General features: G+C 50.4%; 2 protein-coding genes across 6 annotated transcripts in view; one reads left to right on the forward strand and one right to left on the reverse strand.

Moving 5' to 3' along the window:
- On the reverse strand, nt 1-11,131 carry LOC114012948 (basic proline-rich protein-like). The gene is made up of 4 exons (XM_055814189.1): nt 11,071-11,131; nt 9,216-10,484; nt 8,544-8,624; nt 1-1,359 (listed from the first exon to the last, which is right to left on the reverse strand). Exons 1-3 carry the CDS (start codon nt 11,129-11,131, stop codon nt 8,569-8,571), a joined length of 1,386 nt encoding a protein of 461 aa, XP_055670164.1. The 3' UTR covers nt 1-1,359; nt 8,544-8,568.
- Nucleotides 10,221-15,170, forward strand: part of CCND1 (cyclin D1) — a 19,818-nt gene continuing 14,868 nt past the window's right edge. The window contains exons 1-4 of one of the 5 annotated variants that reach the window (XM_055814387.1): nt 10,221-10,350; nt 10,951-11,075; nt 12,392-12,794; nt 14,516-14,731. In XM_055814387.1, coding sequence (XP_055670362.1) covers nt 12,597-12,794; nt 14,516-14,731 — 414 coding nt within the window. In that variant the 5' untranslated portion in view covers nt 10,221-10,350; nt 10,951-11,075; nt 12,392-12,596. The other 4 variants (XM_055814389.1, XM_005240340.4, XM_055814388.1 and 1 more) reach the window with 4 other exon arrangements.

The following is a 15,170-nucleotide window of genomic DNA, read 5'->3' on the forward strand; positions in this document are numbered from 1 at the left end:
TACATTTTGACACAACAGTTTATTTTTCTCATCGATATTGTAAGATATTATCATAATTATCATTACTTCTATTACATGGTATAATTTAAACTAGTCCAAAATTGCATACCTGTGAGCCATTCCATCTCTCCCTCTATCAGTGAACCAGATGGATGAGATAACTACACCAGGACTGAAGCCAGGGCCCTGCGCTGGTTGGGCTCCCTCAGCTCTGAAGTGAAGGTGGCAGTGAGGGTTTCTAAAGAAGACGTGGGTTTGTGAACAGGAGCATGTTAAGAGCAGGAAATAAGATCCAGCCTGAGCTGAGGATGTGGCTTTCCTAGTCAGAAGATGCATGAGAGCACAAGAAACCTGTGTTTGAGAGTCTGGCACTGACAGTGGCACCCAGAGCAGCAGCCACTCTCCTGAGGGGCCTTGGTCCCTCTTCGTCATCCAGTTGTGTGGCCAATCCTAACTGACCCCAGCTACCAAATCCTTCTCAGGGCAAAAGGAGCTGAGGTTTCTTGCAGATCTGAGACAGCCCACCCGAAGCAATGCATTCTGGCTAGTCCGTTGATTGATATTTCAAACAATACTTCATTGCTGTTACATTTCTGCTGTAAGGATAACAACCCCACACATTGCACTTGAATTTTCACTTCTCGGTGCAGGAACTGTGTGCTCAGAGTCCTGCTGGGATTTTTGTCAAGACTGTTTCTCCTTGTGCTGACAGAGCTATGGAAATGGGGGAGATCTTCAGGGACTACAGTACTGTACCACAATTATCAAAAGGGTCGCTTAGTACCAAAACATCAAGCATGATCTAGTGAAAAGCATGAGGAATGCTAGAAAAAAACAAAGGGGTTAAAATGGCTCAAGGTCAGAAGGCAACCCAAAACCTCAGTGAGTCCATAAACAAAAGTCCTTCAGCTTGCCAGGCATCATCAATGCCCTTTATTTCTCCAGGGAAACCATGCTGAGATTTGTATTTCTTCTCCCAGATACTAGGTTCAGAACTAAAACTCTCCTTTTTCATTCTGGCCCTTGATCGTCCCAGGACACTTCCCACCAGAGATGGAACTGGCTTCTGTGGCTTTTGATGAAACTATCTTGGTCCATGTACTCTGTGTTGAATAGCTGCCACGCTCTGCCTCGGTGCTCGTTGCAGGTCAGTGGTGCTGTATTTGATTAGTTTGTGAAGTATAGTGGGATCCTGCGTGAGGAAGGTTACTGTAAACTGCTGGTAACAGCTGCCTGTGCTGTAGATCCATGGTTAGCATCAGCAGTTTTCTGTGGAAGAAAATCTCATGGACGTCTGTGTGGGTTCCCAAGAGCTCCAGGGAAAGCTGAGAAATGAATCCAAGGTAGAGGATGGTAACTCTGCAACATAAATTAAACCAACACATATTTATACCTACATTTTTGCTTTCCACCAAAATGGTTGCAACTGTGGAAGCACTAGCAAGGAAGAATATGACCTTACTTCCCCTTTATGGAGTGGGAACAGCTGCAGTAAAGGGAAATCGATTCAAGACCTTTTATCACAGTTGGACTCAATCCTAAAGGTCATTTCCAACCCAAACGATTCTATGATTCTATAAAATAACACCAGCAGAGCCATGGTCAAGAGATAACAAAGAAAAAACATACCAAAGTCCCTTTTTTTTGGCACTTAGAAGCTTAATTAAAGGGTAATATAATCAAGTTGGTGATTAATCACAAACTTTTTATCAATGGAGAGTGATTTTCCCGCCAAAGACTCCAGCTTACATTTTGCTATCACTCTAACTTCATTGAGTACACGCACTCAGTCTTCCCCCACTTGCTCCACATGAGTCTGAAACAGCTTTATGGGAACCCACGGAATTATACCAGGGTAAAATCAGCCCAAGGAGATAACTGCAAAGTAATAGGATCCTTCCATAAACTCTGATACCTACATGGAGTCAAATGAATGGATCTCAATCCATATTCCTACTGGGTGATAAGAAACTTTTATGGCACAAGTAGTGCAGTGCTTTGTAGATAAACTACATGTCCCTTAAGGGCTTTACATTTATAATCCCTGAGGCAAAGGTATGCATTATCTTTGTTCCCAACAGTACACAGGGTGGCATGAAAGACACCAGGGAGGGAAAGTCATACCTCATCCTGCCAGCTGCTGCTACTGTAATAGGAGGGAAACGGAGGGGTGACAGTTTGCCACAGCCAGCAAGGATAAAACAGCCAAGAGTTTACATAGTCAGATTCCCGTGAAAGGAAAATAATAGCCTTCTCAATCTCTTCCTATAGGATTCCCCACTGCATTGCAACAACACCGCAAAGCTAAGCCAGTCTGTATAAGAACATAAACAAAGTCAGAACATCATACTTTGCAACAAATAAAGCCTGGGGGTGGAAATACCTCTGACAAAGTATATGCTATGTAGAGGGGTCTCTTTGTAATAAACTCCCACGCTGTAGCCTTAAACCTTAATGGTCTGTGAAAGTTATTATGCGATGTTTTTAGCATTCAATTTCATTCTGACAAGACTTTATGATGTGTATTACAGAAGAATACTGTTAAGCTAATCATATTTATACCAAATCTTTGTAATATAATAGCTTCAAACATTTTGAGCAAGGCACAACTTGACTTTTCATAAATACAGAAAGGCAAAACTTTTAATGATGTTATTTTCCTACTGCTTCCCCAAGTCCATCTGTTAGAGCTGCTAAAGATCAAGGGCCATCATTTCTTTTTTCTACAGACTGAACGGTGGAAAAGATACTTGGCTTCCCAGAGCCTAATTCTGCACTTTTTTTTATTCTCAGGGACAGTCTCTTCAGGCATTATCCATTTGTCTTTTTCTTTTTAAGACATGTCTGGTATAAGTCATGTCTGAAATATAATTCCTTATTTCTGCTACTGATGACAGCTTAAATTATTAGAAGGAATCTGGAAGTTCTTTTTAGGTTTCTCATTTTCACATTATTATTATTTTCCTTTCTGCATTTCATTCAGTTTTGGTAGCAGAAGGAGCCTTATTGGAGTCACTTTTTCCTTCTGTTCATTAAAACTAATTCTACTCTGTTTGCCTTTGATGAGCAGTTAAAAGGAAAGGAAATAAAAACACAGGTAGTTAATACTCTGAAACACTCAGCAATGCAGAACTGCATATACTTAAAGAAAAACTGAATTTACATCCTAAAATTGTCAAGAAGGGCCCTTTAAGCTTGAAACAGGAGCAGATTCTTTTAAACTTTCCCAGAGAATAGCAGTGACCTTGCAGATCAGATAACCCATGGTCTACAAGAGTTCAAATATGTCATCAAGACTTTATTTTACTGCTTGATGTTCTTTGGCCTAGTAGCTCCAACCAGGCTAATTGCACCACCCCCTAAAAAAAACCCCACAACAAGACTGTACAACCAGAACCAACGTCAGCAAAGCAGAGCTGGGTGCACGGTAGGAACGAGGATAAATGAGACACTGTGTCGAAGGCTGGATTTTTGCTGAGTGACTGTAATCTGATGGGTACAATATATTAAAACTAATGGAAACATTTGATTAAAAATATGCTAGATCTTTGCACAGAGTCTTATCACAAAGCCGTCACAGGCAGGCAGCCAAGTGCTTTGTTGCAGCTGAAATGACCATGATAGAAATCCACAGGCCCTAGTCTTCCTCCTCCCATGGAAAGCTTGCCAGAAGGATACCTGCAGTCCTCAGACCTCTGCTGCCTTTAAATGCACTAAGAGACCGAGATCTGCTAATGCCACCCTTAAAAATACAGACAACTTTGCAAGCATCATCTCCCCAAGCCCATGACTTCCTGGTGTATGTCCAGGGGAAACCTTGACCTGCCCAAGGGGTCACCTTTGTGTCAGATCCTCTGAACAGCCTTTGATATCTCTATGGTTTTATTCCAGAATCAGTTTGCCAGGAGACAGTGCTATCCTCCTGCTTGCAGTAAAACCTTCACAGAGGGCCAAAGACAAGCGGTGAAGCCCTAATCTCTCTGCGGCTGGTTTCAGCAAGGCTGAGAAGCCACCAGCAATGCTGGTGTGCCGACAATGCCTTCTGCATCCCCACCGTGAAGGGTGAGCATCCCAAAACACCCTGTACCTTCCCACCTGCTTTGCCGCCAGCATGATTTCAGTGACACATTTGCTTTGCTGTTCCCTTACTCTTAGTTATTGCTAGGAGGTTGCAAGGGCCCATAAGCACAATAAAGGCATCCTAGTCAGCATGAGAACTGCTCCCCTTAATTCTTTTTCTAACAGGCTGTAGCTTGTGAAATCAAATAGGGATTGCATATTAGTACAGAAATTGACTCAGTGTATCACCTCCATTGATTTTCAGTACTAAGACTTTTACTTCCATTTTTATGAGAAATTAATATTTTTCAAAGTTATTGAGGAAGCAGCAGTTATTGTCAATAAACTCCAGTGTGAGCCATTTCAGGGAAGTAAACCAGGAGAAATCACTTTCAGCAGCAGCTACTGTCTAGACTAGTTTAGCTTTAACTTTAAACTGTACCCTTAGGCTCCAGTTCAGCAATGTATTTAAACATATATTTAATTTCTAAGCATATAAGTAATTCTGGTGTACTGTACTTATTTAAATTTAGGCACGTTTTAAGTATTTTCCTGAATTAGCTTCTAAATCATTCCCAATCTGGCTTCAGTGTGCTACATCATTTGATTACTCCAGAAGTACCAAAAAATATTCTCGGTATTTCTTGAGAAAGTTTTCCTGCTTTTATACTACCATTTTGCTGAAATTCAGCTTCTTTAACCAGTTCCAGTCACAGCCTGAATTCAAAGCCAAAGCTGGGACTTGATGAAATATTTTGGTTGTAGACAAAATATACTCAAACTACACACAGATTTTAAAGAAGAGAGATAAGGCAGGGACACAGCTTTATCATGTGCTTCAATCAAATATGTAGCCAGCCATTCCCCTTTTCCAGATCCTCCCTTTTCTCAGCACAATATTCTGGGAAATTACCTGCACATTTCAAGACACACTGCAGTTAGCACACGCATCATAACACCCATGCCTGTGCCACAGGCTTGTGCCTGGCAGAGTCCTCTGTGCATATTTTAGGTTGGAAATAAATATTAAGGTTTATTTTGCTTTCTCTTCAGGTGTTTGAAGTGTTGGATCTTTGTGCAGTACCATTTTCCAGTTGAGAATCTCTGTCAGATGATCTCATCTAACTTCACTCTGTTCATCCAGATGTTTTCATAGCCTGATGCAATCATGACTAGGGAATCCCATGACAGCATTATCCATATTTTTCAGCTGCGTTAAAAAGACCTTCCTCACATAGTCAAGGGAATGGAAGTTTTATACACTTTCATTATGTGAATGACTGGGGATCCTATCAACAGGCAACAGCAAACTAAGCACTTTGATAAAGCCACTTAAGTCCCATGCTGGGAAATGAACAAATCCTAAAGAATAAAGGGAATTTTGAATGGAATGACATCACATTTTTAATTTTGATTGTTCTTTAAAAGCAGACACTGATGCTGCAAAAAACTCTAGGCTCTTCCTAGGCTAAGGTAATGTTAAGACCTCAGAAAATATCATGGTTTGGAAACAAAAAGGATGTAGCTATTAATCAAAATTGACATTCACATTTTATTTTGTCTTTTAACTTTAATCTCTCTGAAATGTAACACACATTTAGAAGAATTACTCCTGCTCCAGTCCCTCGCACCCACCCTACCCCCAGTCCAGAAGCAGCATCCACAGTTTAAGGTTGTAAATCTGAGCAATTTAGAGAAGGATGTAAACACCAATGAAAATTAGCCAACAAAACAAATTCAGTTGAGTTAAACAGGAGGCTATTATCATACCTTACATTCTCTTCTGTCACTAGCTGTAGCTCAGTGGAGAGCGAGTCAGGTAAGAAGTAACCAGAGGGGACAAAACAACTACTGCTGACGTTGTGCGCTACTCCAGACACAGCAAAAAGAATATAAAACAACCAGTATACAAAGATGTAACGCTAGGAAACATACAATGTTTCATATATATAAAATATATATAATAGAGAAACATGGAATATTTCCCCAAAGATATGCTATTCCATACTATTTTTTAATCAAACTGAGCTGCACCGCAAGAAAGTAAAAAAATGTCAGCTGCCACAGGCAGATCAAATTAAATATAAATATTTCTGAAGACTTTACTAAGGCTATAATCTCATCTTTTAAGGTTTTCAGTTCTTTGCTTCCTTTAGTGATGCACAGAAACAAGCAGACCAGATTCCCCAAAGCTTGTCACCCTGCATCACAATTTATATTTTTACCGGTCTGGTGTAACTGCCCCAGATGTGAAATGGTAGCACTCTGGATCCACTCATTTGGCACACACATAAAAGTGCACACACACACACACACACACACACGGCAAAAGGTGGTAGCAAACCCAGGCAATGTAAGTTTATTTGATTGTAGTCATTAGTGCTATACATTACAGGTTCAATCCTGCTCCCTTTGATGTTGATGGTAATACTCCCATTGAATTCATGTGCTCTGAAAAATGCCTGAGTTTTGCAAATTTATCATTTTGTCATCTATGCTTCAGGTTAGAATTATAATCCAGTGTTTTAGACTTGGTTTTGAGCCAAACGATTTTTACTAAAGGTTCAAAGAACACATGCTTGTTCTTCAGAGAGGTGCCAATCCACTTTACAACCAAGGAGTAAAATGGCTGAGGTTTTCAAATCAGTCCGAGGGATGCTGTAGTCACCTGCAAGATGTTTGCAGTTTCAGCTTCCAGGGTCTCGCTCACGTGAACAGCAAGGCCCTCCTCTTGCTGGGGGCACAACGGTGCCTGTCTGCTTAGAAAGAGTTGGGAAAGTCATTCACAGACCACCACAAGCGAAAGGAGACTTTCCGGGATTGTTCATGCTACTGAACTGCAGCTCTTTCAGTGAAATATCTTAAATCCTAATCATCTACATTACCCAGTCCACTGCTTTTAAGTGAAGCAGGTTTCTTTCTCTCCTCATCCTCACTTTCTCTTGGCCCCTGGTGGAGAACATTGCATGGTGAGCAACGTTAGGTAGTACAAGTAAAGTTCCTCTGGTCATTGTGGTTGTTCAACCAATGTATTCAAGACCAATATTCAAGAAGTCCTGAAACAAGGCAGATGAGCTTCCCAAACACAGAACTTCAAGTCAACAGAAAGCATGAGAGAACACAGAAACAATTTAGGTGGGTGTCAGATGTCAATAGGACTTCGATTTTGAAAGCCTCTCCTTCTGTCCCTTGGTACAGTTAATGTACCAAGAACTGGGACCTTAAAGGAGGTGAGTGGATTACAGGGGAGCCAGGCAGCTGATGTCCTGAAGAAATAACCCCTAGAACTGCCACTGGCTTAAATTGGAGTTAAGAAGTGCTGAGCACCCCCAAAAATATGGTCCCAAAGGTTATTTGTATCACTTTTACTCAGAGAGTGTGTCACAAAGATGTGGTGAGCAGATTTACCACCTTCAAGCAGGTGGAGAAAAAACAGACAGGGCAGCGGACTGAAATGAGAAGTGCAGTTACATGGCTAGATAGACTCGGTTCTGGGCTCTGGGAGAGCTGGAGAACAGGCAGTGGAGACTGTGACAAAAAATGTGCCAGATCTCATTTGTATTTAGACTGGAGTGTCCCAAAATATAATTCTGTCTTTACACCTTTTTACTGCACAGAGATGTGCACAGGAAGGCATGTTGATCCCTGCAGCCAATACGTTTAGCCAGGAGTCAAATCTGCCTCGTTGGAGCTACCCCTCCAGCTCAGCCTATCTGATAGTATGGATCACAGTTACTAATGCATCTTTTCTGGCAGAGGGAGACAAGAAAAACGTAAGAAGACGACACCTAAGACATTCCTGAAATAGCTTTTGTGCAGCGTATGTGACACATACTGACTTACTGGCACTTACTTATGCAAGGCACTCCGCAAAATTTGATTAGGGCTTCACCACTAATGAATAATACAGCCTAGGGATCATTCCAGTAAACTCTCTGTCCCCCTGCCTCAAGCACATCGTCACATCAGCAATCTGCCTCATTACAGCAACCCAATGGCTGCTGACTTCAGTGGGAGCAGAAATGAACCTATAAGCACCATTTTGTTTTAAAATATTGGTGAAAGAGAGATGAAAAACAGTAACACAGTGCTTCAAAAACTACTACCAATATCCAATCAAAAAAACCCCAAACTTCTAATGGTATTTATAATGTGCCTTTAAATTGCCTTGCAGTACTACACAGAGGAAGCATCAGTTTATGGAATGGAGAAAACGTTCCTTTTCTACCTTGTAAAATGACTTTAAATGCTCTATGTGGCTAATACATGTTTTTTCATGGTTCACAAAACTGTATCAAACACCAGTGTCTATAGCGGTCACTTTCATGCTGATGTGTTACCAGAACGTACTGTCAACTGAGGACTCTGGGTTAACAGTGCACAGCAAAACAAAAACCGTAGCTGCTGGGTTTGAAATCAAAATATTTTCCACGGAAACATTTTCACTTTGAGGATGTTGCTGCACAAAGACACTGTCTATTCACCTTGATGCTGTCTGCCAGGCCTCCTTCAGTGCGTCTCCTTCCGTCGGTTCATTTCTGCCATGGCTGAACATGAGGTTTCCCCTGATGAAGAAAGGCACAAACTAGCCCTCATTTCCTTCTTCTTCCTGTCCTTAGCCCTTTTGCCTCACTTCTCCATGTTACTACCTCCTCTCTCCAGGCTAAATTTCGGCTAAGCTAACTGCCATCAGCTCTGGAAGGTGGCTATGGTCTGTCCCTGCCCGGCCTGTGCCACCACGATGCGGCCTCGCCTCAGGACGCCCTGGCCAGGCTCTCCCCTCCCTTGACTCACACTTCTCCCCAGCTTGGTGAGGGTTCCCCCACACAAATCCGTCAAAGCAGCATTGCTCCTTCAGATCCCTCCCTCCATGGACCCATATGGTGGCCCTGCATTTGGGTCGCCATCGCTGTCAGCGCTGGGTGGGAAGGAGGAAGAGCTGCCCCGTGGCCCCTCCAGCGCACTGGGGTTCGGGATCTGCTTCCCCAGCGTTGTCCTTGGCAGAGCAGCTCGCCCACACGCACCTGTCCGCCAAGGGAGATGGTCTGCGCACCTCTCCCACCACCCAGAGGACGTGCGGCCCTGCGCCAGGCGCTGCGGGCACAGCTCCCAAGGGGAAAACATGGCGGGAGGCCGTGAGGGGCCGCGCGCCTCACCTGCCTCGCGCCGCAGCGCCGGGCACCTCAGCGCCTCCCGCCTCGTTACCGCGTCGTAATTACAGGCGGGAGGGCCGGGCGGAGGCGCCCGCGGTATGAAGCCGCGGCATGAGGGGCGACACCGCCGCCCCCACGGAAGCCGCTGCTCCCCCTCCCGTTTGCGCCAGTTCAGGTCGAACGGCCCCCACCAGAGCGGGGCGCGGAGGGGGGAGGTTTCCGCGCCGGCGCCCCCGCTGCGCCGCTCCTCGTAAGAATACGGGAGGGCGGCGGCACGCGAGGAATGCGCGCTCAGGCGGCGGGGCCGCGCAGCGGCGCGCGCTGCCGGCGGGGGCGGGCCGGGCGCCCCTTGTCGGCGGGGCCGGCGCGGCGCGCGGGGCGGGATGACATCATGAGAAAGTGCCGGCCGGGAGCGGCGGCCCCGGCAGCGGGGAGGGCGGCGGGCAGGAAGGAAGCGCCCTCGGAAGCCCCCGGGGCCGCGAGCGGCGGTGGCGGCCGCCCCTGGGAGCAGCGGGGCAGCGCCGCGGGCTGGGCGCGCTGGCGGCGGGGCAGGAGGCGGCACGCCCGTTAAGCACGCAGCCCCGGGGCGGGGAGCAGAGCCGCCGCGCTGCAGGCACCCCCGGGGGCTCCGGCGGACGCTGCCGGTTGAGGGCCCGCGGGAGTACGGCGGGGGGGGGGACGGCGGCAGTGCGGGACGAGGAGCCAGCGCTGCCGGAGCCCCGTTCCGCCGCCCAGCGGGCGGGTAGCGGGGCGGGCCCCCAGCGGGGGGGGCGAGCGGCGCCGCCCCCCTGGGCCGGGCAGCTGCGGCCACCGGGGTGAGCGCGGGACGAGACTGGGGGTCCGGCCCGGCGGCAGCGGCTCTGGCCCTTGCGCCCAGTCCTCTTTGTCTCGGCGGGCCCGGGCGAGCCTGGCGCCGAGATCTGCCCGTCCCGCCTGGTAACAGCCCGGCGCCCCCATTGGCTCCCGCTAATGGCCGCTTCCTGCGGCCGCACCGCCCCGCGCCGCCCGCCGGGGGCTCCCCGGGCCGCGGGCCAGGCCGCTCCCGCCGCCGGCACCGCCAGCCCGCAGCCGTGTGAATGAAAGCCGGGGGAGGGGGGCACACGGGGACCCCCCTCACGGAGCCCACCCCAGCGGGAGGGTGAGGGGGGCGGCGGCGGGGTGTAGCGCCGGGCTGGGAGAAGGGAGTCCGTGCGGCGACGTGGCCGGGAGCACATGTCTGGAGGCCGAGAGCTGGCGCGATCCGTGGGACCGGCGCCCCCCCAAGGGTTTTCCCTGCACCCCCAAACCCGCTGCGCCTTGGGAAGGTGCTGTGGCTGCAGGGCGGTCAGTTGCCCCCCAGTTGTGCATCGCAGGCAGGCCGAGCACTAGTGCAGGGGCACAGGGTCGTGGCGTGTTTCTTCATTAAAAATTAAAGCCTCCCCGGCCGGGCAAAGCTATGAAAACCGGTGCATGTCCTGCACAGGGAGCACCCACCGGCCCAGCGGAGGGGTGTGGGCAGGGGACAGCCGCCTTGCCGGGGAACCATCCTGACTCACCCCACAGGCTGTGGCGTGCAAGGGGAACTGAGATCCCTGGCCCTCCGATGGCCTCCTAGCACGCAAAGGCAAAATGGAGACAAGTGGTCAAGCGAGCGGGCAAACTTAGGAAAGATGGGCAGAGGTTCCGTGCAAAGCAATTACGTAAACATGCAACTGTGCAACAGCGTGCCCTGTGATCACTGACGCTGCTTTCCCCACAGGTCATGCAGGAGAGATGCTGTATGACTCTATGGCATGGCCGCCAGGGCATGTCCTCCACAGCCAAGAGACCCTCCCCGCTGCCCCAACGCCTGTGGGCAATGCTGCCGCGAGCATCGTACCACAGGTAGGTGTTCCTGCTGTCTGTGCTGTGCCCAGGGGATGCCAAAGCACCGAGGGCATGGTTAACCCGCGTGCTCAGGTTTTGAGGGGCAGGCAGGCAGAAGGCAGTGTGAACCCCAATTTATGGCCTTCCCACCTTTCCTCACTCCATTTTGGTGGTGTCTCCTGTGCAGTTGGTGCTTTGGCGTCACCTCCGGTATTCTCTGGCAGGCCCCGAGTTCCCCTATCAGCCTCTCAAAAGGGAGGATTCTAGAAGAGAAGACACTTTTAAAAAAAATTATTATTATTATTATTATTATTAGAAACAGTGCAAAGTGTTTTCAGGTCGAGGCAGCTCAGCCGGGGAATGGGAGCTCCTTACAGTGGGGCCCCGCCACTGCACGTCAGGCGTGGACAGGCTGTCCCGGCAGCGTGGCGTGGCGGATGAGGCCCCGGCAGGCTCTGGCGGCTGCCAGCACCTCCCTCCACCACCACCCCCCCGCCACCAATTCATCTCCCTTTAGGTGCTAGAGGAAGCTTGGGCCACCATTTTGCTGCTCTGCTGGGGTATTTTTTTCTGGGTGGCTGTGAACGGTGGGAGTGGGGTGCCGATTGCGGCCTGTCTGGCATGCGCTGCCACCGACCGCAGCTGGGATTAGCTGTCGCCCTGTCCCCTGCCACCTCCGTGACCCTTTTGGAGGGTAAAACTTTCAAAGTGAAAGGAAAGACGTTAAAAAAAGAGAAAAAAAAAAAAAAAAAGGAAGAGACGTAAACCACCATCTTGCTGGAGGGGGACACCCCAATTCCTTCAAAGTTCTGGCGCGCAGCAAAACCGTCTAGGCTGGGAAAAAAATAGGACTGAGGAAATGGGAGAAAGCTTTTCCCTTGGGATCAACTACAAAGAGCGGGGGTTTTAAAATGACAGATATTGCAGGTAGGTGTTGGTGACGGTAATAGTAATAATTGATAAGGAACAGCGACACACTGGTGCTGTCCTGCTCCCCCTCCCCGGCGCCCCCAGTAAAATAATCCCAACCAAGGCTCCTCGTATTTATATCCCTGCGTGTCTGTGTGTGGCCTAGCCCCATTCATCATTTGGCTCCCACTGCAGAACTCGCTCCATTTTTAAAATTATGCATGATACACTGAAGAGACAATTTGGGTTTCCCCCACCTCTCCCTTGCCCTTGAAGAAAGCAAGCCCTTGTCTCATTTGCATTTGCATTAAAACCCAGCTCTCTATAAGCTAAGCAAAGGGGAAGGACTTGAAGCCTATGGGATGGCTTTAGGGCTCTGCCCCTTGCTTTTGGCTCTCTCTCTCTCTCTTTCTCATTCTCTCTAGTGCTTTGATCTCTGCTTAACAACAGTAACGTCACAGGACTATACAGGAGAGTTTTGTTGGAAGTTAGAAAGTTTTGCAGCCTCCAGAGGGCTGTAGCGGCAGTAGCAGAAGCAGCATCCAAGGGACTCCTGGACGGGGAAGAGAGAGAGCGAGCGAGCGACTCAGTCCTGCTGCAGAAAACTGACTCGAGGCGACGGAGGCAGACATGGAACATCAGCTGCTGTGCTGCGAGGTGGAGACCATCCGACGAGCCTACCTAGATGCCAACCTCCTCAATGACAGGGTGCTGCAGACAATGCTGAAGGCGGAGGAGACCTGCTCGCCCTCCGTCTCCTACTTCAAGTGCGTGCAGAAAGAAATCTTGCCATATATGAGGAAAATAGTTGCCACTTGGATGTTGGAGGTTTGTATCTTGCGGGGATTTTCTTTGCAAGCTTCGGCACCGAAATGAATTAAACCCGGGGAGCTGCTCGCCATCTCCTGCGGCTCTCCCCCCCCCCCCCCCCCCTCCCCCCAAATCAGTTCCGCGGCACACGTTGCTCTGGCTTCCGAGACGGCCGCGTGTACCGGGGGGGCGCGGGCCGGGGTCCCCATCGCCGCCGCCGGTGCTGCCGCCGCTTTATCCCCGCTGCAGCGGTCGGGGCCCGCCGCGGAGGGGCGGCGAACGGACCTTCCCCCCCCCCCCCCCCAACCCCCCCGGTAGACCGGGTCGGGGGGTGCCCCGGCACCTTTTCCGGCCGTCGGGGCGAGGCGGTACCGGCGGAGGGAGCGCGGAGCCGAGCCCGGCTGTGCCCCCCGGCTGCCGAGCCCACGGCCCGCCGTGCGGGGCCGCCGGGGACAGCCTGCCAGTTCATTTTTTCTGAGGATTTTATTTAAAATTAATATCCTTGTACACGTATGCAAGCGGCTGCCCGTGCCAGTATTATGCGCCATCTTTGTTCTTTTATTTGCAAAGCAAAAGTGTTGATTAATCGGGAGAAAAAATTAAGAAAGTCTCGGGGAGCAAGCCAAGGGTGTGTGTGGCGGGGGGAGCGGAGGAAGGGGGCCGCGGGCAGGAGGTCGGGGGCCGGGGGACCCCGCGGGGGCTGCGGGCAGGGGGACCGGCCGGAGGGGCTCCGGCGTTTCTGGGGGGAGCTGCAGGGTGAAAGTTTCTTTGTTCAGCGCGAAGAGAGGCTCGGGCTGTGATCACCCCTCAAAGGCACGCTTGTGCTGCGGCGGCGAGCTGCGGGGTCGCCTGGGAAAAGCGAGTTGGAAAGGGCCTCGTCCCCCGGCGGGACACGTCTGGGGGGGCTCCCAGCGGGAGCCCCAGGAGCTGGGCTACATTTTCATGCCTTTTTGGAAGCTCTGGGCGCCCGCGATCTATTTTTAATTAATTTTTGAAAGCGCAGCGCCCAGCCTTGCTGTGGGAGATGTCGCGCCCGGCTGTGCTGCAGGGCGAGAGAGGGAGGCGGTGAATTTCACTTCGGGGGGCCTCCCCGGAGCCCCCCAGCAGGACCATGGACACGGGGCTCGGTAAAGGACCCCCGCCGCTTCATTTTCAGCCTTTTTTGAGAGCTCGGAAAATTTTTTAAATATTTTTAAATATTTTTTGAAAAGATGACGTCTGGGGAAATGAGGCTGGACGCCACCTTTGTGTCTCGACCGGAGTGGAATCGGCAGCACAACGGCAAATTAGATGAAAAAATACCAGCGAAATAAATTAACGCAGGGGCAGGCCGGGCTCTGCACCCCATCCCCAGGCACGGGGGGCTCCCATTTTCCTCCGCTTTCCTTTTTCTTTCTTTTTAAAAAATTTGTTCTAGGGGCTGGAAGGATGGGGACAGACCTCCTCTTCGAGACATTCCCCCCCCCCCCTTTTTTTTTTTTTTTTTACCATGAATCCCCTGCGGATTTCTAATGCCACATTTCTCCCCACTTTGTCACTCGTGACTTTCTCTTTCATTTTCTTTGATGTCTCTGTTTTCCCCTTATTTATCCGTTTCCCCCAACTGCATTTTCCCCATGGTCTCCTTCAACCTTGCCCTGCAAAGCCTGGGGGGTGAGGGGGGAGGGAAGGCGAGGGCGGTGGGGCAAGCCTAGCTTTCACTTCTATTAAATTATCCTTCAACGATCTCCTTCTTCTAGGTCTGCGAGGAGCAGAAGTGCGAAGAGGAAGTTTTCCCCTTGGCTATGAATTATTTGGACAGATTTTTGTCGTTTGAACCCCTCAAGAAAAGCCGATTGCAATTGCTCGGAGCTACCTGCATGTTTGTGGCTTCAAAAATGAAGGAAACTATTCCTCTGACCGCAGAAAAACTGTGCATTTATACAGATAACTCCATTAGACCCGACGAATTACTGGTAATTTCATGTTTAATCATCTCAGGAAAAATAAAAAAATAAATACAAAACCAACATCACCCCCAGCCTCCCAAGCACAGCTGCCGCTTAGGAAGCCCCCCGGACACCGGGGCAGGCGGGGAGGGGGCTGCCTCCGTGCCGGCGGCGGGCGGGCGCTGCTCCCCACGGCCGCAGGAGCTGCAGCCCCGGCGGCGGCAGGCGGGGAGGGGAGCGGGGCCGGGGTGAGGGCCGGCACCGGGCCGGGCGCCCCCGCTCCCCCGGACCCCGCACCCCCCTCCCCCCCCCGGCCGGCCCGCGGGCTGCCCCGGCCGGACCCACCGGCAGCGCAGGGCTTGGGCGGCGCGCGGGCGCCCCCTGGCGGCCCCGCGGGGGTTGCGGTGGGTGATGCGCTACAGGGGACAGCTGCCCGGTGCCCCCCCGGCGCCCGCCCGAGCCGGGG

This window comes from Falco peregrinus, chromosome 9 (assembly GCF_023634155.1).
Source record: "Falco peregrinus isolate bFalPer1 chromosome 9, bFalPer1.pri, whole genome shotgun sequence".
Classification (NCBI taxonomy): Eukaryota; Metazoa; Chordata; class Aves; order Falconiformes; family Falconidae; genus Falco; species Falco peregrinus.